Genomic DNA, 25637 nt, shown 5'->3' with positions numbered 1-25637 from the left:
CAGATCTAAAGGCTTCAAATACATCGGCCAATAAAAGCACATCAGTTTTGAGATACAAATCGTGATACTCGCCAAGATTCTTGATGTTATATTTTTCCCAAACATTTTGTGTGTGTACATAATCTTTATCAGATATATGACTGTTGTTTAATTTGTTATAGAAATTTTCTTTTGAAGGAAGTTGTGTTTCATTGAATCTCTCAAATGAGTCCATATAGTCATAGGGGTAAATTCCCTTTTGTGTTAGAAAATCTTTATCTGAAAAATACTCTGAAAGACATGGAAACTCTTTTAGATTTTGAACCAAGTTAGCCAATGGACTTGCCATGAATTTAAATGTATCAAGAAATCTGATGAGTAATAGGAGATGGGTGAATTGTTTTTGTGAATGAAATGTATTTCTGATCCATGTTAGGAATTGCTGAAATGTGTCCAGATGTCTTTGAAAGTTCATTAATAAATAGATGCGTATCATAATGAGCGTTTTTATGAAGAAAGACAGGAATGAAAGAGGGGAGTTTATAATTAATATTACAACTTTGATGAGCCGGACCTCTATATTTACCAGTGAGATGACAATGATCTCTAACCTTTAGACCTTCACCAATTTTTTCCTCACAAATATGACAAACATTGTTTTTTCTAAATTCCCTTTTCTGTTCACTCGTCAAAGACATTGGTTTATTGGTTTCTCTCATTATCTTGGTTAATCGGACACAGTCTTTTTCTAGTCGTTTCACAAACTCCTCTGGGGTATTTGAGCCTCTATACTCCTCTAACTTGTTATATTTATCACCAACGGATGATTTGATATAATAACAAAAACCGCAAGGAGTATGTTTTTGATATTTATTTGTGTATGATTCTTTTGGATCTGGAGAAGCAGTATCTATTTTTTCTAGAATACTTTCAAAATCAGCATATATAACAAATGGATGTTTGATCTTTTTCTTTTCATCTTTGAATGTGATCTTTGAGCCTTCTTTAGGCATATTGATTACCGTTGATTTATGTTCACCACAATAATTTGAATGTTTATCTAATCTTTCTTGTGTATGGAAGAAGTTAAGACAATGCAAACAAATATATATTTTATTTGTTCTTTTACATACTTGTGGTTTTATTAATTTAGCAATATCTTTGATGTATACATAATGTGAATTTTCCTCTGAATTAAAATATAGAAGATTAATATGAGTTTGTTTACAATTGTTAGAAAGCTTTAAAACCTGAATGCTGTTTGTTTCTGTTAGACCATAAACATTAACTGATAAATTATTCATCTTTTCAAATTTAGGAATATCATTTAAAGTCATCGGAAACTTTAGATCTTTCGTATTTAATGTATTCTCATATTTTTTATAATGAGATACTCTTTCATCATGAAAATGTGGAGGATGTAAGTGTGCCAGAATAGACCAGAGAAAACATTTATTGTCTTTATTTTTGATATTGATAACTGCTTTTCTATTTTTGATAACACTGGGTAAATCAATGTAAGAAGAAGCTTTTAGAGGATCTGATTTAAGAATATGAATGTCTATGTAAATAATTTTTCCTATATTGAATCCACTTCCTACGATTGAATTATCCACATCTTGCTCTTGTTTAATAAGTTCATCATAGACTCCTGATGTTTTAAAATCTTGATATGAAGATATAAAGTGTGGCTCAGTTCTCATGTATGGTGTATCTCTAACTCCTTCGTCCTTTGTCATTTCTAATTTTACCCCCATATAAAATTTAAGTGGTTTCATTTATTTTAGTGTTTTTTCATTCAATGTTTGAACAGCAGGTTTAACTCTTTCTACAGCATCAACTATAGACTTTGGTTCGGGAGGTTTGAAGTCAAAGACTCTTATTTTAATATGTCCTTTGAATGCTCCATCACTGTTTTTAGTTGTAATAAAATTTGATAAATGTTGATTTGTTTTAAGATGTATTTCGAAGCCTTTCTTGAGAATATTTTTTATTACAGGCAGAACAGTGTTTTGTTTCCTTCTGAATAGGAGATAGTAGGTGAAGTAGATTAAATGTGTGTTTGTTAGTTTTAAGGTGTCTTTTGTATTGTTTATATTCTTGTTCACAAACGTCGCAATACGTTGCTTTGATCATATTTATATAGCAAAATTATACTTAAAGTAAAACACCTTTTTAGAGGCTTTTTTAAAGATGAAACTGTGCTTAAAGTAAAACACTTATAGAAGAAAGTGTCTTTTTACAGGCTTTTTATATATGAAACTATACTTAAACTAGAACACTTTTTCACTCAGAATCATCTGAGTCATAACTATCACATGAATACTCAGAATCATACTCAGAGTCATCAATAAAGCTACTCTCATAACTATCATTTGAGCACAAACTATTAGTATCATAACTATCATCTGAGTTCAATGAAATACTATCATCACTATCATCCGAGTTCAATAAAATAGTAAAATCTTCACTGCTGTAATGACTCATATTTAATTAGCAGGAAAAATATTCCCATCAATATCTATATACTTTCTTTCATTAACAGATTCAATCTCTACATTTTTAATATCAAAAGTTATCTTTAAATAATCTCTAACTATCATAGAACGAAATGACATTTCACCAGAAATATTAACATCATTCATTTTACTTCGATCGACACCCTTTGGATTATTAAAGTAAATACAAATTTCTCCACGAGTATTGTTGATGGTCTTATCATTCTTTTTCAAAGTATCACGATCGATCACTTTTTCAAGCTTTGAATAAATTGCCAGGAGTAGAGGAGAAACTTTTGTTAGATTTACTTTAATGGATGTCTTTCCAGGTACAGTTAGAGCTCTTCCTTTAAATGAAATAGAGGGGCTCATGTTATTTTCCATAACTGGTTTTACCCAAAAATTTCCATATTTATCTTTGTTCAATTTAACATCTTTGACATATTTTTCTATATCTTCTATATGTTCAAGTAGAGATTGATTGAAATTTGTCTTTTGTGCTTTGAAACATTGTATTTATTAACGAATAAACTTGCGTTTAGTTTAAGTAAAAATTTACCATATAAATATGATAAGTTCTGAAGGATATTTAGAATTTCCAGACTCTCCATATGATAAATTAGAGAATTGTCCAGCTTGTGATAGAATAGGGCTTAATAATGAGGGTTCATATAAACAATGTATTTTCTGTGATTATATTCTAATTAATGATGATAAAAAATATCAAAATATATATAACTCTTTTAAATTAGAACCAAAAATGAATTACTTTACAAGATTAATAAGAGAGATGAATGTTAAGTATTATGATGATAATACACCATTTCTTTCAAGGGAAGAGACTCTTTGTATTGAGGAAATGTATAAGGGTTTAATGCTATTTATTATTCAAAATAATTTTAATGGAAATGTTAATACAAGATACTATATAAATAAAATAATGAATTATTTTGAAATTAAACCTGAACTCAGGATAAAATATAGAGTTTCTAAAATATCTCAAAAAAAGTTAGATGACTTGTTTTCCAAATATATAAATGAATGATTTTTTTACCTGTTTGGGAAAACAAGATAAAATTTAACAACCATAAAAATCTTCCAAATTCATTAAGATGTCTAATAGTTGGATCAAGCGGATGTGGAAAAACCTGTTTGCTTTTAAAGATGCTCCTTACCCCCAACTTTTTCGATTATGATAATTTAATAATTTTTACGAAGTCAAGTTTTCAACCCGAGTATCAACTACAATCACAGGGTTTTAATGCAGGTCTTAAAAAGGAAGACATTATCGGTTTATTTAAACTTCAAAACAAACTAAATGATTAAAACATTGAGGATATAATACAACTATTTTGTGATACACAGAAACCTAAACCAAAACCCATAACTTGTATTCTCAGTGATAATACGGATGATATACCTTCACCTCAAGATTTAGATAAATCAAAAAAGAACCTCGTCATCTTTGATGATTGTGTTAATGAGAGAAACAAAACAGTAATGGATAGCTACTATACAAGAGGGAGACATTCTTCTTGTAATTGTATTTATCTTAGTCAGTCATATTTTCAACTCCCTCGACGCTCAATAAGAAACAATGCTAATACTTTTATTTTATTTAAGTTAAATTCAATAGACGTAAATAATTTTTGGAGAGATAATTGCTCTACGTTATGTAGTAAAAAAGAATTTGAAAATTATATGAAACACACGATTGAAAAATATATATATATTGTTGTGAAACAAGATGAGATACTAACTGATATTTTTCAATAAATAAATACAGAAAATGAATGTCAAAGAAAGAGCGAGAAAGTTTAAAGAACATCAAGAGTTGGTTTCAAAAGCTGTAAAGCAACAGGAAGAGATAAAGAAGAAACGGAGACAGAAACTAACTGGTGAAGAAGCCTTTGAAAGAAAACAACAGAAATTTTTTAAACCACTTTTAAAAACTCAACAAACGATTTCACCTACAGTTCCCACGGTAGAATTTACTCCGAAAAAACTTCAAATGCTCAAAGATTTTAGTCAAATGACAGAGCAAGAACTTGGAGAATTAGAATATGATGATGAAGGATTATTTTGGCATCTTGAGAAGGTAAATAAACTTTTCAATTATATTGTAGAAGCTCTTCAAAACAATGAATATTTGAAGGGTTCAAAAACCAGAGCAGGTCTCATTCCAACAGAAGAACCAGCACAGTTCCATCTTGTGAAAGAAAAGTTATTGATATTTAATGATAAATTGGTGTTCTTAAGTTCTGACCAACCAAATGTTGAATTAACCCCAAGATTAATGTTTCTTCTAACAAAAGATGGACATGCTAATTCACCTTATTTTGATGAACCGCTTGATATGGAAAGAGAGGAAGATAAAGACTATATTGAGTTGGAGATCTCGCGAGATCACGGCGAGGTCACGTCTTTTCGAAGCTGTTCCATGCGCTCACGCTTTCGAAGCTAAGTGATATTTCTCAATTGTGTTTTTGTCGAGAATGTATCTATCTTTCGGTGTCTGTACCTATAGCGTATCTTTTTGGAAAATTTTCGGTGCTAATTTTTCGTACATGTATACACAATCGTCGGTTAATGCGTATCGAGTATTCTGCGGCCTAGTACTCGTAGGCTTCGGCTACCGTACCGTCTCCGACCTTGTGGTTTTGTTTTTCTCTCAGCGATTCGTCGAATGCGCTGAAATTATTTTCGTTCACTGTTTCGTCCCAGTCGTTCACCCCATACCTCCTTGTTTAATATCTCTGCTCACAAAAAAAAAAAAAAAACCCAAAAAAATATTTCCTTCCCAGGTCTTATTCGTTTATTTGTTGTTCTTTTTGTTCGTTCGTTCTTCGTTCGTGATCACGCGATCACGTGGTTAGAAATGTATAATCTCTCCCCTGAACAACTATTTTCTCTCATATATTATAACACCCTTTTCTTCTTTTCCTACAAAAGGATGCTTTCGTCTTGCTCACCAAATCTATTCATTCCAAAATATATATATAATACCATCTCTTACAGTTCCTCCTTTCTACATTCCCTAAACTATCCAGAACTCCACCCCTCCTCCAGTGTCCTCAAATGTATTTTTGACTCGAAGGTCTCAAACTCATTTTGCAAAAAATGTTAGTTTCTCATGAATCGTACACTTTTCAAAATCCAATCTCACCCCTCCCCTCCAAATCCTCCCCATCACCCATCCCTTTCAAATCTCCCCCCTTGCCCCTTCCCTCCCCTCCCTCCTAAACTCCCCCCACACCCCTCCCCTCCGAGACTCTCCCTCGCTCCTCCCCTCCTAGACTCCCCTCTCACCCCTCCTCCTCAAAGCATCCTCCCTGCTTCTCCCCCCTTCCAACTTTCACCTTCATCTCCCCCAACCTTCTGCCTCGCTCTTCCCCCTCCTCAAATAACACCTCACTGTGCCTCACCCAATCTCCATCAAATCTTTTGTCCGCCCCATTCTTCCCTTTCTCCAAGCTATTCTGAAATCTCTGAAATCTCTGACACACCTTCAATAGCTCTCCCTACCTCTTCCTCCTCTTCCACATCTTACCCTACCCCTCCCCCCCCCCTGTTCTGGACCCGATGCTCCCCCTTCCTCTTCATTAACGGTATGGACCTCAAACATCCGGGGCCTTCGCTCAAACTTGACTGACCTCTCCATACAGGTTGCTTCTGACAAACCAGATGTGATCTGCTTAACAGAAACTTTCCTCCTTCATGATGTCTCTGATGCCTTGGTATCTCTCCCAGGTTGCTCCCTCCTCCGGTATGATAGACCTGAGCCTCGTCCTGGAGGTGGGGTTGCTATCTTTATAAAAAAACTCTCTTCCTCACTCGCCCTCCACTGCCCTCTCTCCACCTCACCCCCAGGAATACCTTTGGCTACGGCTTCCCCTTCGCTCCCACCTTTTGTTCATATGTGTGTTGTACCGTCCACCAAACAGCGATGACTCCATCTACATCTCACTGTCTGATAATATGGACCAACTTCTATCTACCCATCCCAACTCTCTCTTCCTCATATGTGGTGATTTCAATTGTCACCATGCCAGTTGGCTGGGTGTGGGTACCTTTCTCACCAGCCATGGCTCTTCAGCAAAGGACTTCTGCGACTCACTGGGACTGACACAATCTGTCAATTTCCCGACCCGGATCTCAGTCAATGGAGCATCTTCTCTTCTGGATTTGGTTATGACAAACTTCCCTGAAAATGTCTGCTGCTCTTCTTCTGCTCCAATCGGCTCATCTGATCATGTGCTTGTCAAAGTAGACATCTCTCTGACCATTCTCAGAGAGCCTCCTCAGCGTCGACGAGTCTGGCATTTCACTCAGGCCAACTGACACGGTCTTCAAGCAGCCATCAATCATCTGGACTGGTCTCCCATCTCTACCGCCTCTGACATCAACTCATCCTGGGAATTCTTTCAAAGTAAATTGCTCTCTCTCATGCACAGATTTATCCCATCTCGTCTTCAGTTGTCATACCCTTCCTCCCGTCCATGGTACACGGAATCTTGTGGTGAGGCTGTTGCCCTGAAACAACTTGCTTTCGTCTCCTGGAAAGCAAATCCAATGGAAGGAAATCTCATTTCCTTTCACAAAGCCCGAAACAAGTGTGTGTCCACCCTCAGGAGAGCCAGGAAACAATATCTCACCGTTCTCAAGACCGAACTCTCTTATCTGTCTCCCTCTTCCAAATCCTGGTGGCGTCTGGTCAAATCTGTTTCTGGTGTTTGTTCCCCCTCCATCCCCTCCCTCACCTCAAACGGCTTAACGGCTGACTCCGCACGTGAAAAAGCTGAATGCCTCAACTCTGTGTTTGCCTCTAAATCTTGTGTCCCAAACCCATCCCTCTCTGTACCCACCGTACCCAGTCGTACCCAGCTGCTCCTGGACTCTGTGTCCTTTCCTCCTGACAAGGTGGAAAAGTTTCTGTCAACCCTCGACTCTGATTCTGCAACTGGTCCTGACGGCATCAGCCCACGGGTCCTAAAATCATGTTCTTCTGCTCTTTCACTCCCTCTTTCTGTTCTCTTCACCCTCTCTTTTGCCTAAGGTCATCTGCCATCTGCTTGGAAATCAGCCAACATCACCGCTTTGCACAAAAAAGGTGCAAAAACAGATCCCAGCAACTACAGACCAATCAGCCTTCTCCCAATTATCAGCAAAGTCATGGAATCCATCATTGCTTCAGATATGAAATCTTTCCTCTTCTCCAATGGCTTGATCTCTGATCATCAATTTGGTTTCAGACCTGGTCACTCTACTCTGGACATGCTGCTTCTGCTTTCTCAACAATGGATGGAGGTCCTCAAAGCCAAACAGGAAATTAGAGCTGTCTCCCTTGACATTCCACGTGCCTTCGATACGGTCTGGCACCCTGCTCTGCTCACCAAACTCTCCTCCTTTGGAATCCATGGAAATCTCCACGCATGGCTGGCGGACTTCCTCTCTGGTCGTAGTCAACGTGTGGCCCTGAATGGGTTTCTCTCATCTCCTCTTCCTGTTCAGGCTGGAGTTCCCCAAGGTAGTGTTCTGCGCCCTGTGCTTTTTCTGGTCTTCATCAATGATCTCTCTGACTCTCTTGAAAATCCTCTCTATCTCTTTGCTGACGACTCTACTCTCTGTCGCTCCATTCCTCATCCCTCAGATCGGCAGTCTGCAGCCTCCTCACTCTCTGCAGACCTGGACAAACAAATGGAACATGTCTTTCAATCCTGATAAATCTCACACTCTTACGATGTCTCTCCGAAAAGACCGACTGGAAAACCCTCCCATCCACTTTCTGAATAATCTTCTCCAAGAAGTTCTGTCACTCAAGCTTTTGGGTCTCACTATTTGCCATGATCTTTCCTGGGAAAACCACATTTCAAATCTAGCCTCCAAAGCCAGTCGCCGACTGGGCATCCTCCGTCGTGGGAAGTCCTTCCTTGGCACACCTGAGCTCCTCACCACATACAAGGCTTTCATCCGCAGCTCTATGGAATACTGCTCTCCCCTCTGGTCTGGTGCTCCTGCCTCACACCTAGCCCGTCTTCACGCTGTTGAAACCAAAGCGTTCAGAATCATTGGAATCTCCCGCGATGAAGTTAACTCCAAGGGCCTTTCACTCACTCACCGCAGGCAGGTTGGTGGTCTTTCCGTCTTCTACCGACTCCTCTCTGGCCTTGCCCCCCCAGCCCTCTCTGGGCTCTGTCCCCCAAATATTCCTACAGGTCGCACAAGATCTGCCTGCAACCCTCTTATGGTTAAACTGCCAAAATCAAGACTTTCTGCTCACCTTCACTCCTTCATTCCTCTTTTCTCCCGCCTCTGGAACAAACTCCCTCACTCTCTTCAATCCCACTGCACCCTCCAGGTCTTTAAAACAGCTGTTCACCACCATCTCTTATCCTCCCCCATCCAAAACCTTGATCTTTTCTACCCCCGCTAATTTCGGTCCCCTTGTGTTTTATCCCTCTCCCCCCCGCCCTCCCCCTCCCACACCTCCTGCCCCCAAGCCCTCTCCCTCCCACACTTCTCCCTGCTCTCAAATGTTGTGGTTGTGTGCTTCCCCTTCTCTCCCCATCTTGTCTTCCGCTCCCTCTTTTTGTGTGTTTTGTTTGTCTGGTTGATTTGTTTGTGAAATAAATGTTAGCTCTTTCACGAGCTCGATTCAGTATACAAAAAAAAAAAAAAAAAAAAAAAACGCACTTGATTATGGAGTTTCTTTTGCTGGTAAAAGTAAGAAGAATGAGAAGGAGAAACATATTATTGATGCTTTAAGTAAGCTTGGTTCGGGTGTTAGTTTTCTTCCAAATGACCCATCACAATTAGTTAAAAAAACAAAAAAAAAAACCCATCACAATTAGTTAATAGGTTATTATTGTTGTTAGGTAGTAAGAAGGCTGGAAACAACAATTGTTTTAATGAAGCATCCGCCATTTTAGATCAGTTGATGAATATGAAAATAATTAATAAATGTCAATACAAAGATATTTTATTAGATATTAAATAAGATGAGAAGCACAATTCTTAGTTTTAATTTCACAACGAGTGATTACACAGCATCATTCCCTTACCCACTACAACTTTACCCCACAAAAGAATATGAGGCTTCTTTATTGTCGATGGAAACTTATAATACCTTGTTTAATATCACAGAGAAAAACAACAAGTTTAGTTATAATCCAGGAAGTGGATATAAAACTATAACCGTTTCACCCGGAGCTTACGAGATTTCTCAAATATCTTCAGAAGTCTCTCGCCTTATGAAAGAAAAAGGTGATGAACCCAAAAATATGGGAATAGATATTCAAAAACACACTTCAAAATCAAAAATTAAACTTAAAAATAATTATAAAGTTGATTTCACGATTGAAAATTCGTTCAGAGAGCTATTGGGTTTCTCTTCAAAAAAGATTGAAACTAACGGGACGTCTTACAGTGATAATGTCATTCAAATATCCTCCGGTATAAATTCAGTGTTAATTCATTGTGATTTGATTGATGGTGCTTATAACGATGGAATAAGAACAAATACAATATTTTCATTCAGTGCATACTCAACCCCGATTGGTTATAAATTCAATATGGAACCAAAAAATCTTGTCTATTTACCTGTGTCAGGAAAAACCATATACAGAGTAAATTTTAGGATAACCGATCAAGATAATCGTATGATATCCTTTAATGAAGAAATTATATCCATCAGAATTCACCTTCGTGAAGTTTTTTTTGATAAATAAATAATGGTTATTGTGAGAAAACACGAGTTGGGAAAATATAAAATAATTACAGGGGATGGGATGTTCCTTTCACCATACTATAAGGGTGAAGGTATGTTTCTTGGTAGAGGATACTATAAACCAAAGAGACAACGGGGTGTGGGACATCAATTTAGAAATAAAGGAGATGGGATAATTGATACTCTAATGGGTATTGGTTCAACCATCCTTAAACATAAAGACCTAATTGGTTCAACTGCTTCTGCCGTGGGCTCAGTTGCGGGTGCTATAAAGAGTATAAAAGATGCTCAAAAGGAGTCTCATAAATTACAAGCAATCAAAGAAATTAAAAAAGGTAAAACTCAACTATCTTCACAAGAACGACCAAAAATCATTAAAATACTTGGGTCAGGGTTTCAACGATTTTAATGCTATATAAAAATACAAGTATAGAAGCGATTGATAGTATCTATGATTTGGATGATACAATTATCATTTCAAACTCCATGAAAAAGGAAGACTATTTTAAGGTAAATGCTATAACAGGAACAGACTGGAATTCAAACGGAACAAAAAGTTTTGAAATAAATAATCAACAAACTTACTTGAATCTCGCTGATAGTTTCTTGCTGTGTAAATTTAAATTCACTAAGGCTGCGAATAACACTAATGCTACACTCGTAAATGATTTCTTCTGGAAAATGTTTGATAGTGTTCGCCTGTATATTGGAACACAAGAGGTTGAAGCGGTTGATTATGTCTCTGCTACATCTGAAATGATGAAATTTACACTATATTCGTTTAGTGATAGAATGGGTAAGGGAGCTGTTGAAGGTTTTATTCCTGATATGTCAACGGGAACAAATGCTGACCCTGGTTATAGTCAAAGGAAGGCAATGTATAATGATGATGCAAAAGCAGAGAATAGTTTTACTGTAGCAGTACCTCTTAAAGGTATATTTGGATTTTGTGATTATGATAAAGTTTTGTATGGGCTTAAAATTAGATTTCAACTACAAAGGAATGATAATGTAAATATATTGCTTTTTGGGGCTCAAAATGCTTTTGGTGATAATAATAAATTTGTTATTAATGATTTGTGTTGGTATATCAGTGAATATACTCCTAATCTTAAAACGGAAGAGATGTCAAATAAAAGACTTAACTCAAAGACCCCGCTAAATGTATCATACCTTAAAAGAAGATGTCAACACGTTAAACTGGAACACACTACCTACACTTGGAATTTAGATGTTCTTCAAGGAACGCCACGATACCTCTGGCTCATTTTTTTTAAACCAGATGGAGAGGACGGTACTAATAAGAATAATGCGCTGTGTGATAATGCTAAGGTGAAACAACTTCGGGTTTCTCTTGATGGAACATTTTACCCGCGAGATAGATTGGAAATTGATTGGGAAAAAAATGATTATGCGGAAGCCTACAAGTCTTACCAAAAGGTGTGTGAAAGTAATGGTAATAATAACCCTATTTTGTATATGGTTGCGTTTCAAAAACTTTATACAATCTACACAATTGACCTGAGTTCTCAAAAAGAAACTATAAAGTCTAATAGAGTGGACACTTCTCTATACATTGAAAGAGGGGAGAGTGAAGAGGTTAATACATATTGTTTGCTTTTGGAAGAAACAGAATTACAGATTAATACAGATAATGGTGTTATGATTAATATCACATAGGTTTTTTCTCATAAATAAATGGTAGGGGTATATGTTAATCAAATCAATCTTAATAAATTAACATCCTGTATTCAAAATCAAAAGCCTTGTATTATTAATGTTAATACAATTCAAAGAAAAGGAGCTGTAAGAATTGATGTTTTACTCACACACACACAAGTAAAAACACTAAATGATACTGGTTCACTTAAAATTAAAATGACAAAACCTATGTTGAAGAAATATTCAATAGACGAGTCAAGAGGAGGATTTCTCCCATTTCTAATTCTTTATTTGCTGGTTTAAGTGCGGCGGGAGCATTGACTGGTGGTATTTCAGCAGCGGTAAAAACTGCTAATGAAAGGAAGGCACAACTAAAAGCTCAAAAAGAATTGGAAAGACATAACAAGGAGTTGGAGAAACAAATTAGTAGAAGTGGTGTAATTGTAGATTTTGCTCAAAAACTTGAAAGTCTACCTGATAAAGCTAGATTGTTGGTTGGAGATATGCTTTCCTCTATCGCTCAAGCGGGTGTTAAACTAACTAAACGGGGTAATGGATTGTATCTTTCTCATAAATAAATGGATAAATGGTTTAAACAATTTGGAAAGAATACAACGCCAAATATAGAACTAGCTAAGTATTGTAAAACACTAAAAATTGATAATGTGGTTATTTGTATGAGAGATGAATTAATACATATAAATAAGAATACAAAGAATATTATTATGAATTTAGACACACAGAATGGTTCTCATTGGGTTTGCATTCATAATAGTCAGGATAAATATTATTTTGATAGTTATGGGATGCCACCACCTGTTGAAGTAATACAATTCTTATAGAATGGTGTTTATCAAACATTTCAAGTTCAAGAAATTAATTCTAAATGTTGTGGTCAATTATGTTTATATGTATTATTTCAACATGTATTATGTATGATAGTATCCGGTTCCTCGGGCGAGTGAGGCGTGCTTCGAGCTCTCCACGGCATCGAAGTTTGAGTGTTTTCCCATTCTTGTCTTTGTCAAATTTCCACTGGTTATTTTGCTGTGTACGTGTTATTGTGTGTTTCTAGTTGGTGTTGGTTTGTGGTTCGTGCAAACTTGTGTGTAGTTAATCGTTTTCTGAGTCGTACCTCGTGCGTGGCCTGGTGACTTGGGGCTTCCCTCCCCCCACCGGTGTTTTGTCGGTTTGGGTTATTTCCTTCGCTGTATTGCTTGTTTCTTTTATTTTGTTTTCTCCCCCTCACCTGACCCCCTGAGACAAAGAATTCTATATTGATTCTTTCTCTCCTCCCGGACACGTGCTTGTTCGCTCTCCTCCTCGTCTCGGCTTGTGCCCCGCCCCCTGTATCTCGTTTTCTTCCGCCTCTGCTCCTTCTTTCTCAAATCCACGTTCTCGCTTGGAGACTTTTCCCGGATTGTTTTTTCATCGTTCTGTTTGGATATTGTTGGAATATGTTTAAACCGCAGCCGTGATGCTGACATCCGCCCCCCCCCCCCCCGCCAGAATTTACATGTTTTAAACGTTTCCCAGTGTGTACCCTGGTCAGAATAGGTACACCGTATCCCTGCGTGTCGTAAGAGACGACTAAGAGGGTTGGCGTCAGGAAGGGCATCCGGCCATAAAAACATTGCCTCAAAAAGAGAACCATGACAATCACAAGTACATATGGGCAGGGTGCAGCCCGAAGTGGAGATCGGTTTCTGAGGTTTGGGACATGGAATGTGGGGACAATGACAGGGAGATCAGGTGAAGTGGTGGAAGTATTGGTCAGAAGAAGAGTGGACATATGTTGTGTGCAAGAGACGAGATGGAAGGGAAGTGGTGTGAGAATGGTGAAGGGTAGGCAGGGACAGAAATACAAGTTTGTGTGGCAAGGGTGCCCGGAGGGCGTGAATGGTGTTGGTGTCCTGTTTTCTGAGGAGTTTGTAGACAGTGTGGTGAGTGTGACTAGAGTGAGTGATAGGTTGATGATGGTGAAAATGATGATTGGAAAGCTCTTGGTGAACGTCATCTCGGGATATGCTCCGCAGGTTGGTCGAAGCGATGAAGAGAAGGACAAGTTCTGGTGTGCGATAGAGAAGCTGATGGAAAACGTGAAAGATGAGGAAGTTGTTGTGGTGGGAGGAGACCTGAATGGACATGTGGGAAGGAGTATGGATGGTTTTGAGGGAGTTCATGGGGGTTACGGATATGGTGTGAGAAATGGAGAAGGTGAAAGGATTTTGGAGTTTGCTGATGGAGCTGATTTGTTGATTTGTAATACTCAGTTCCAGAAAGAGGACAATAAGCTTGTTACATACACGTCAGGTGGGTCGACGACAACCGTTGACTACCCGATGGTGCGTCGGCGAGATAGGGGGCACCTCCGGGACACAAAGGTGATCCCGGGGGAGGAGGCTGTTTCACAGCACCACTTGGTTGTCTGCGACATAAGGGTGAAAGGTGCGAGAAGAGCTCGGCGGGTGAAGTACCAACCGAGAATGAAGGTGTGGAGGTTGAAAGAGGTGACAGTAAGGGAGGCATTAAAAGAGAGGCTGAGTAGGGTAGAGGATGATGTGGTTGAGCTTGAAAGTGGTTGGATGTCAATGAAAGCTAGTCTGTTGGGAGCCGTTGGTGAGGTATGTGGATGGACAAAAGGACCACCGAGGCACTCGGAAACATGGTGGTGGGATGTTGAGGTTGGAAAGAGGATTGACGAAAAGAGGAAGAAGTTCAAAGAGTGGCAGAAGGCGAAGGGTACGGGAGCAGAAACAGCAGAGCATGAAAGTTATAAGGCAGCCAGGAAGGCTGCAAAGAAAGAGGTAGCAAAGGCGCAGGAGGCATGTAGGAAAATGTTCGGAGAACGCTTGGATTCGGAAGAGGGTCAGAAAGCAGTATTCAGGATTGCAAAGCACATAGCGAAAGAGAGGTGTGATGTGATGGGGGTGAGTTGCTTGAAGGATGAAGTGGGACAAATCGTTGTCGACCCAGATGGAATTAAAGGAAGATGGAAAAGATATATGGAAATGCTGTTGAATACAGAGAATGAATGGGATGGCAACATAGAGAGTAACCCAGTTTTAGGACCGGCAGAGAAGATAACTGAGAAGGAAGTTGAGGAAGCGATAAAAGCAATGAAGAGTGGAAAAGCGGGAGGGTCGACGGGAGTTGTGGGAGATATGTTGAAGGCAGCAGGAAGTTGGGGTGTGAAGAGAATGACAGAGATCTGTAATCTGGTGGTGAAAGAAGGCCGCATTCCAGTGGATTGGGAACTGAGTACCCTCGTCCCTCTATACAAGGGGAAAGGTGACCCTCTGGAGCGTGGCTCGTACCGAGCGATAAAGTTATTGGAGCATGGAATGAAGGTATTGGAAAGGGTGTTGGAGAGGAGCATAAGGAAGAAAGTGAAGATCGACGAAATGCAGATTGGATTTATGCCAGGAAGAGGAACGACAGATGCGCTTTTCATTGTGAGGCAGTTGCAGGAGAAGTACATGGATAAGAGGAAGAAGTTGTTTTTTGGGTTTGTTGATCTGGAGAAAGCATTCGATAGGGTTCCACGCAAAGTATTGACATGGGCATTGAGGAAGTTAGGAGTGGAGGAATGGTTGATCAGAGTAGTGATGGCAATGTACAAAAGAGCACGCACAGCTGTAAGGACGAAGGACGGGAACAGTGGTGAGTTTGAGGTGAAGGTGGGAGTGCATCAGGGGTCGGTACTAAGTCCACTACTATTTGTAGCTGTGATGGAGGTGCTGGCTCAGACCGTAAAGGAGGGTTTACCGTGGGAGTTGTTGTATGCAGATGATCTGGTGTTGATTGCGGAAAGTATGGATGGACTGAAGGAAAAGATGAACAAGTGGAAGGAATGTATGGAGCCAAAAGGTCTGAAGGTGAATATCGGAAAGACAAAGGTGATGGCAAGTGGTAAAGCATGTGGTGAGGTGGAAAGAACTGGGAAGTGGCCATGTGCTGTGTGCAGGAAGGGTGTCGGAGTGAACACCATTCAATGTACAATGTGTGCTGAGTGGGTTCATCAAAAATGTAGTGGTCTGAGAGGGGCATTAACCAGTGTGGCAGCTACATTCAAATGTAAGGTGTGCACAGAGGGAGCTGCAGATGGAGGAAATGTTGAGTTGGATCTTGGAGACGGCGTGAATCTGGAAGGTGTGAAAACATTTTGCTACCTCAGAGACATGCTGAATGGAGAAGGTGGATCAGACTCGGCAACGGTTGCTCGAGTGAGATGTGCATGGAAGAAGTTTCGGGAACTGAGTGGCGTGCTGATGAGGAGGAGAGTGTCGCTGAAGCTGAAGGGAAAGGTGTATGCTGCATGTGTGAGAAGTGTTATGATTTATGGGAGCGAGACATGGGTAATGAACGTAGAGCAGCAACGAAGGCTGGAAAGGGTGGAAATGCGAATGGTTCGATGGATGTGCGGAGTATCGTTGAGAGAGAGGAAGACAAATGATGGATTGCGAAAGATGATGGGAATATTGCCTGTGATTGATGCTGTGAAGAGGAACAGGTTGAGATGGTTTGGTCATGTATTGAGGAAGGATGAAAGTGACTGGTTGAGAAGAGTGATGGAAGTTAATGTAGAAGGAAGTAGAGGACGGGGAAGACCGAGAAAGACTTGGCTAAAGATGGTGGAAGAAGAAATGCGGGCAAGGGGGTTAACAAGGAGAGATGCAGAAAATAGGGCAAAATGGAGAAGATTGTCATGGGGACCGCAAGGCTAACCCCCGCTCTAGCAGGGAACATGGCCTTAAAATGCATGTTGTTGTTGTTGTTGTTGTATTATTTCAACTCAACAATAATGAAAATTTTTATGATATCATTTTTAATCTAATATAAATGACTTATGTTGGAAAAGATGGTTCTATCTTTGGAGAATCCTCTCAGGATATTGATTTATCAAATTATTATACAAAGGCACAGGCTGAACGACAAAAATATGGTATAAGTAAAAATATTAATATGAAGAATACTTATAAATTAATCAATTATCCAAACCCTACAGATGTGAATGACTTAATTAGATTCAGTGATTTATCACAATATATGTTTTTAAAGAAAACAGCACGTTTTGTTAAACAAGGAAAATTTACAACCACAACACCTGGTTATACTGACCATACACCTTTCCTCATTGAATTTAACTACATGCTTACAATTGAATTTTATAAAGAAGGACATATAGTTAATATGCGAATTAATAAATGGGGGTATGATATGTCTGATTTAGGGTATAATTGGTATTTTTCAATAAACTTAGAAGACCTACATGATTTGAATCAGTCTCGTAAAGAAGAATATTATCCGCTTGGCGAGGATAAGGATTTATGTGGAAGTACAATTAGTAAACAACAAATACATTATTTTAAGAAAAGAAAAATATATGATAGTACAGCGATGGTTAGCATGACAAAGAAGGAAGGTCATGAGATAAGGATAAAAAGCCGAGGAATACAAACCGATTTGGTAGTGGGAAGATGGGGTGGTATTACCTGTCATAATATTAATCTCACATATATTTCTGATACATAAATGGCAGGAAGAAGACTACAAGAGAATTATAATTTTTGTATTCAAGGATACCTACAAGAAAAGGGTGCTCGGTATTACATACCTTATGATTTGGAGCATATACATGGGAATTTTGTCATAAAAAACTGGCCTTATACTGATATTGCTAAACCCACAAATAGAGACTTGTTTAAAATATTAAATAAAAATGAACTTCTCAAAGTTATGAAATATAAAACTCTTTTAGAAATCATCAACAAATCTTATTGGTATCCTATTATGAGAAGAATAATTATAGATACAAGAATATCTCAAAATCCAGATGAGTATATGTATAATATTATTTGGGGCTCAAACTCAAGGGTAGCAAGGGATGAGAAAGGAGTTGAAGAAGAGAAGGAGGAAAGAGAGAAAAAGGAAAAGGAGGAAAGGGAGAAAAAGGAGAAGGAGGAAAGGGAAAAAAAAGGAGGAGGAAAGGGAGAAAAAGGAGCAGGAGAAGAGGGAGAAAAAGGAGAGGGAGGAAAGGGAGAAAAGAGAGAAGGAAGAGAGGGAGAAAAAGGAGAAGGAGGAGAGGGAGAAAAAGGAGGAGGAGAGGGAGAAAAAGGAGAAGGAGGAGAGGGAGGAAAGGGAGCAAAGAGAGAGGGAGGAAAAATATAAAAAGATGGAAATCAGTGAGATTCGTAAAAGATTAAGTGTATTACAGCAAATAAATCAATCTCAACGCACCGAAGAGGAAAATAATGAATTAACGACTCTTACTAAGATAATGATTTTTAAAATGGTTGAGATGAGTTCAGCGAGGAGATTTACATGAAGAAGACAAAGGTCATATAGTTGATGATGTTGGTGTTATTGACTTTAGTTAGTTTTTATTTGTAAATAAATGGAGGAGAGAGTGAAGGCATTCCTAAGGATTCTTTATGTTTTCAAAATGAAGATAGAAATGTATATGTTGAAAACCAAAAAGGTTTTGATACTCTGTCGGAATTTTTCTGATAAATAAATATGAGTTATTGTCTCAAATGTAAAAAGAAAACCAAATCTAAAAATATCTCTTATGTTAAAGCTAAAAATAATAGAGTTTATCAAAAAGGAATATGTCAAGTGTGTGGCTCTAAAAAGTGCCAATTCATCTCTCCTAAAAGTGGAGGAGACATACAAAAGTTTCTGTCAGGAAGTAAATTTACAACAACTGGAATTCCTGGGGAACTACATCTACCTGGATATTCTTTCTGTGGTCCTGGAACAAACCTGGATAAAACATTAGATGAGGCTGACAATCCTAAACCTTGGTCCAAGCCTATAAATAGGGTTGATGAAGTGTGTATGAAGCATGATATTGCTTATGGGAATACCACTACATTGGATGAAAAACATGAAGCAGACATAGAAATCTATATATATAAAACACAGTTTGTGTGTGTGTGTGTGTGTGTGTAATGTTACCGATAGACTCCTAAACGGAGAGGCTTACCTTGATATTTGACATGGACATGGCCATTGAGCGTGGGACGAACATGGCCGAACTCAAAATATTTGACGATCCATATTTTTTATTCATATTTACCTCAGCGCATTTCAGCGAAGTACCCGCTAATCTCAGCCGGTTCCAGAGCAGCTCGCTGATTCGCTCAGAGCGATCACGTGATGTTCCATTCCCGCCGCCAGACTGATTCGCTCAGAGCGATCACGTGATGTTCCATCCCGTCACACGTCACTTCACCTTTTATGCGATCGTGTTTTGTGTCGATTTTGTGCGATATGAATTATATGTCTTTAAAACAGCTGTGAAACGTCTTTCCACAACCCTTGCGTAACCGATTGGAGCAGTTTCTTGCCGCACAAAACGAGATCCGCGAAGCTAGTTGGTCGAGTCGTGCTGACCAAGATGGCGACACGGCGGCTTCACTTTTCACGCAGTATGAGCGTTCTATATATTTTCAATTCAGTGCGCCCGTGATGTGGCATAGACATGACCATTGGGCCTTCACGGTGTAATTTGTGCGAGGCTTTTGTCCGAGTGAGCTTGAGTCGAGAGGGCGAATGTATGGGTTGGGAATGTACGGGTCTCCCTTCCCCCGCCCGGCAACGCCGGTACTGGAGGACGTCACAGGATCGGTGAGTCTCCAAAATCCGCTTCGTGCTGTTGCGAATATGCAGGACTATGTCCGATTGTTGTGCTGCTCTCCGACCATGAGAACTGCAACGTCATTGTTGACTGGCCATCCCCTTCCCTCCCCCTTCCCCCTCCTCCCTCCGTCCCCCCTTCCCTTCCCCCTCCACCCTACCCTCCCCTTCTCCCCTCCCCCTCCCCCTCCATTTCCCCCCCTCCCCCCTCCCTTTTCCCCCTCCCTCCCTTTCCCCCTCCCCCTACCTTTCCCCCTCCCTGCTCCCTTTCCCCCTCCCCTCCCCCCTCCCTTCCCCCCCCCTTCCCCTTCTCCCCCTCCCCCACCCTTTTCCCCCTCCCCTCCCCCACCTTTTCCCCCTCCTCTCCCCCACCCTTTTCCCCCTCCCCTCCCCCACCCTTTTCCCCCTCCCCTCCCCCACCCTTTTCCCCCTCCCCTCCCCCACCCTTTTCCCCCTCCCCTCCCCCACCCTTCTCCCCTCCCCCCTCTTCCCCCCTCCCCTCCCCCTTCCCTCCCCGCCCCCTTCTCTCCACCCCTCCCCCTTCCCCTCCCCTCCCCCCTTCCCCTCCCCCCTCCCACCCCCTCCCCCTCCCCCTCCCATCCCTCACCCTCCCATCCCTCACCCTCCCCATCCCCCCCTCTTCCCTCTCCCCTCCCCCCCTCCCCCCCTCCCCCCCTATCCCCTCCCCCCTAACCCAACCCCATCCCAAACCCAAACCCAAACCCATCCCTAACCCAACCCCATCCCTAACCCAACCCCAACCCTAACCCTCACATTCAAAATCCCACCCTAACCCAACCCCATCCCTAACCCAACCCCATCCCTAACCCAACCCCATCCCTAACCTAACCCCATCCCTAACCCAACCCCATCCCTAACCCAACCCCATCCCTAACCCAACCCTAACCCAACCCCATCCCTAACCCAACCCATCCCTAACCCTCACATTCAAAATCCCAACCCTAACCCAACCCCATCCCTAATCCAACCCCAACCCTAACCCTCACATTCAAAATCCCACCCTAACCCAACCCCATCCCTAACCCTCACATTCAAAATCCCACCCAAACCCTAACATAATCTTTTTTTTCCTTCTTTTTTAAATACGTATTTTCCCGTTTCCCGTTTTCCCGAGAGAATTCCCGTTTCCCAATTTTTTGGGGTTTCTATGATGTGTCTCACATAGTTTAACTGCGGACCATCAGGGAGAACTCTCCTTGCCCAATTTTTTAGGGTTTCTGTGATGTGTCTCACATAGTATAACTGCGGACCATCAGGGAGAATTCCCGTTTCACAATTTTTTAGGGTTTCTATGATGTGTCTCACATAGTATAACTGCGGACCATCAGGGAGAACTCTCCTTGCCCAATTTTTTAGGGTTTCTGTGATGTGTCTCACATAGTATAACTGCGGACCATCAGGGAGAATTCCCGTTTCACAATTTTTTAGGGTTTCTATGATGTGTCTCACATAGTATAACTGCGGACCATCAGGGAGAACTCCCCTTTCCCAATTTTCAGAAATTTGTGGGTCTCCAATGTATGACTTGTATTCTGGCTCATCAAGGTAGAACTTGTTCAGTGGGTTTTGTTTTGATAACTCACAACAAGTATCATCATGGTAAAACTCTTTTTCAGGATTTTGTGGATCTCCAAGGTATAACTCTTTGGCTGGGTCATCAAGGTAGGACTCGTTCTGGGGGTCTTGGTTGTTCAAAATGTCTTCAAACAAAAAAATAACTTCATCCCAAGTTGTGTTAAAAGCAGAATTTTCATTTCGTATCTCAGATACAATTTCCTGTGAAAGAAAATAACAATGTATTAATTTAATACAATATTTTTATTTGTATAAATCAAGCTCTATGAATATTAAAATTAACTTTGTTAACTCTTACACGAGTCTCACCTAAAAAAAAAAAAAATTTAAAGAAATAATTAAATAATTAATTAATTAAATAAATATAAACAAACTTACCTCCATTGATAAGAGGTTCGAGTCCAGTTCATCAACCTGAAGGTTGAGTTCTACACAGGTAATAGGACTCCAAGGAATAGCAAAGTTATCCCATTCCATTTCGGCATAGTAGTCCATTCTCAAGTGAAGCAGAAAGCGTGTTTGAAAAAGCCTGTGTGGTCGGTGCCTTTTATAAGAAGGGCTGGGTGTGTGTCATTTCCTGTGGAAATTCCCTGGGCAAACCTGGGCGTGTCTTAACTGGAAATGATGTGATGGAAATTCCCTGAAAATGATGTAATGTCTTACCTGGAAATGATACAATGCTGAAGAGTTTATAAAGTGGGTGGGACTTAACAACGTGGGTGGGGCTTAGCAAAAATGGGCGGGGCTTAGTAAAAAGTGGGCGTGGCGTAACAAAAAGTGGGTGGGGTTTAGTAAAAAGTGGGCGTGGCTTAACAAAAAGTGGACGGGCTTACCAAAAAGTGGACGGAGCTTAACAAAAAGTGGGCAGAGCCTACCAAAAAGTGTGTGGCACAGGAGGTGCTCAGACAAGGACATTGAGGGAGGTTTATCATTTTATTTTAGCTCAGTTAAAATATCTTGATAAAGAACCAAACTCAAACATATACTTTGTTAATATATTAGATGGTGAAGAGAGTTGTTGGAGAATTAAATTATTTCCTACGCATAAACAAATATTTGTAGGATCATTGTTTGAGTGGTCTACTAGATGATCTGCCACATGATATGTATAAGGCTCAGTGTCAATAGTAGAAGAAGGATCATAGGTCCATCAGGTTAGAAGGATCATAGGTCCTCAAGGGGGGTGAGAGGGAGCAAATATTCGTAGGATCATTGTTTGAGTGGTCTACTAAACAACAATGATCATTGATAGTAAGAGTAAAAGGCCCATAAGACCAAGGGGGGAAGGAATAGAGGTGTTAAGGGGAAATGAAGAAAAGTGATGGTGAGAGGAAAATTTACATGCAAGTGAATGGAGATTTGGAGGTTCAATGAAGGATTGGTTCCAAGCTGTTAGTGTTCAGCCTGGTACATCAAGATGGGTTTACCATTCAGCCCTAGCTCAATTAAAATATCTTCATTATGTATTAGCCCAAGTAGATTAATTGGCTCATAAGGCCAATAAGCTCATGGTTCAAAAGGCCAAAAGGCTCATAGAGTCTTTTGGATTAATAGGGGTGTTTTCCAAAAGTGGGAAAAGACAGGGGGGTAAACGACATTAGATAGGGATTTCCCATGTTAAATGGGTTTGTCCCAGGAACAACATTTATCATCTACTCCTGACAAGTTCATGGTGATTGGAATCAAACACCTGGCAAGTTTATGGTGATTGGAATCAAACACCTGGCAAGTTCATGGTGATTGGAATCAAAGACCTGACAAGTTCATGGTGATTGGAAACAAACACCTGGCAAGTTCATGGAGATTGGAATCAAACACCTGACAAGTTCATGGTGATTGGAATCAAACACCTGACAAGTTCATGGTGATTGGAATCAAACACCTGACAAGTTCATGGTGATTGGAATCAAACACCTGGCAAGTTCATGGTGATTGGAATCAAACACCTGACAAGTTCATGGAGATTGGAATCAAACACCTGGCAAGTTCATGGTGATTGGAATCAAACACCTGGCAAGTTTATGGTGATTGGAATCAAACACCTGGCAAGTTCACGGTGATTGGAATCAAACACCTGACAAGTTCACGGTGAGTTGAATCAAACACCTGGCAAGTTCACGGTGATTGGAATCAAACACCTGACAAGCTAATGGTGATTGGAATCAAACACCTGGCAACTTCACAGTGATTGGAATCAAACACCTGGCAACTTCACAGTGATTGGAATCAAACACCTGACAAGTTCATGGTGATTGGAATCAAACACCTGGCAAGATCATGGTGATTGGAATCAAACACCTGACAGGTTCATGGTGAATGGAATCAAACACCTGACAAGTTCATGGTGATTGGAATCAAACACCTGACAAGTTTATGGTGATTGGAATCCAACACCTGACAGGTTCATGGTGATTGGAATCAAACACCTGACTAGATCATGGTGATTGGAATCAAACACCGGACAAGTTCATGGTGATTGGAATCAAACACCGGACAAGTTCATGGTGATTGGAATCAAACACCTGACAGGTTTATGGTGATTGGAATCAAACACCTGACAAGTTCATGGTGATTGGAATCAAACACCTGACAGGTTCGTGGTGATTGGAATCAAACACCTGGCAGGTTCATGGTGATTTGAATCAAACACCTGACAAGTTAATGGAGATTGGAATCAAACACCTGACAAGTTCACGGTGATTGGAATCAAACACCTGGCAAGTTTATGGTGATTAGAATCAAACACCTGACAAGTTCATGGTGATTGGAATCAAACACCTGGCAAGTTTATGGTGATTGGAATCAAACACCTGACAAGTTCATGGTGATTGGAATCAAACACCTGGCAGGTTCATGGTGATTGGAATCAAACACCTGGCAAGTTCATGGTGATTGGAATCAAACACCTGACAGGTTTATGGTGATTGGAATCAAACACCTGACAAGTTCATGGTGATTGGAATCAAACACCTGACAGGTTCGTGGTGATTGGAATCAAACACCTGGCAGGTTCATGGTGATTTGAATCAAACACCTGACAAGTTAATGGAGATTGGAATCAAACACCTGACAAGTTCACGGTGATTGGAATCAAACACCTGGCAAGTTTATGGTGATTAGAATCAAACACCTGACAAGTTCATGGTGATTGGAATCAAACACCTGACAAGTTCATGGTGATTGGAATCAAACACCTGACAAGTTCATGGTGATTGGAATCAAACACCTGACAAGTTCATGGTGATTGGAATCAAACACCTGGCAAGTTCATGGTGATTGGAATCAAACACCTGGCAAGTTCATGAAGATTGGAATCAAACACCTGACAAGTTCATGGTGATTGGAATCAAACACCTGACAAATTCATGGTGATTGGCATCAAACACCTGGCAAGTTTATGGTGATTGGAATCAAACACCTGACAAGTTCATGGTGATTGGAATCAAACACCTGACAAGTTCATGGTGATTGGAATCAAACACCTCACAAGTTCACGGTGAGTTGAATCAAACACCTGGCAAGTTCACGGTGATTGGAATCAAACACCTGACAAGTTCATGGTGATTGGAATCAAACACCTCACAAGTTCACGGTGATTGGAATCAAACACCTGTCAAGTTCATGGTGATTGGAATCAAACACCTGACAAGTTCATGGAGATTGGAATCAAACACCTGACAGTAGATGATAAATGTTGTTCCTGGGACAAACCCATTTAACATGGGAAATCCCTATCTAATGTCGTTTACCCCCCTGTCTTTTCCCACTTTTGGAAAACACCCCTATTAAACCAAAAGACTCTATGAGCCTTTTGGCCTTTTGAACCATGAGCTTTTTGCCCTTATGAGCCAATTAATCTACTTGGGCTAATACATAATGAAGATATTTTAATTGAGCTAGGGCTGAATGGTAAACCCATCTTGATGTACCAGGCTGAACACTAACAGCTTGGAACCAATCCTTCATTGAACCTCCAAATCTCCATTCACTTACATGTAAATTTTCCTCTCACCATCACTTTTCTTCATTTCCCCTTCACACCTCTATTCCTGCCCCCCTTGGTCTTATGGTACTCTTACTATCAATGATCATTGTTGTTTAGTCGACCACTGAAACAATGATCCTACAAATATTTGTTTATGCGTAGGAAATAATTTAATTCTCCTACAACTCTCTTCACCATCTAATACATTAACAAAGTATATGTTTGAGTTTGGTTCTTTAACAAGATATTTTAACTGAGCTAAGATAAAATGATAAACCTCCCTTAATGTTCTTGTGTGAGTGCCTCCTGTGCCACACACCATTTTTAAATTAAAGTATATATTTTCCTGACAACCATCAAAGTTTTCTGGCCACTCAAAAATATTTCCATCTTTTTTCCCAACTCACCGGTATTTAAATTAATTCTCTTATTTGTTTTGTGAACTTTTTTACCAGTTGCCTTTTCAATAAGTCTTATTTGATATTTTTCACATTCATTATGTTTTCCATTTATATGCCAAGGTTGATTACACCTCCACTCTTTAGTCTGG

The 25637-nt window shown here is 40.0% G+C and overlaps 2 protein-coding genes across 4 annotated transcripts in view; one reads left to right on the top strand and one right to left on the bottom strand.

Annotated features, from left to right (window-relative positions):
• The window catches only part of LOC137426260 (uncharacterized), a 50452-nt gene extending 28699 nt beyond the window's left edge, over positions 1-21753 (bottom strand). Inside the window, exons 1-2 of the mRNA XM_078775172.1 lie at positions 21481-21753; positions 21114-21303 (exon numbers count right to left, since the gene is read on the bottom strand). Coding sequence (XP_078631298.1) covers positions 21114-21303; positions 21481-21597 — 307 coding nt within the window. The 5' untranslated portion in view covers positions 21598-21753. The remainder of the gene's footprint in view (positions 1-21113; positions 21304-21480) is intronic.
• Positions 1-25637, top strand: part of NFKB1 (nuclear factor kappa B subunit 1) — a 475515-nt gene that overhangs the window by 46598 nt on the left and 403280 nt on the right. The gene's annotated exons all lie outside the window — the stretch shown is intronic.

Source organism: Myxine glutinosa, chromosome 4, assembly GCF_964187855.1.
Source record: "Myxine glutinosa chromosome 4, kmMyxGlut1.1, whole genome shotgun sequence".
In the NCBI taxonomy this organism is placed as follows: Eukaryota; Metazoa; Chordata; class Myxini; order Myxiniformes; family Myxinidae; genus Myxine; species Myxine glutinosa.
Note: the sequence above shows the minus strand (reverse complement) of the source record. Positions and strands in the feature narration are given on the sequence as shown.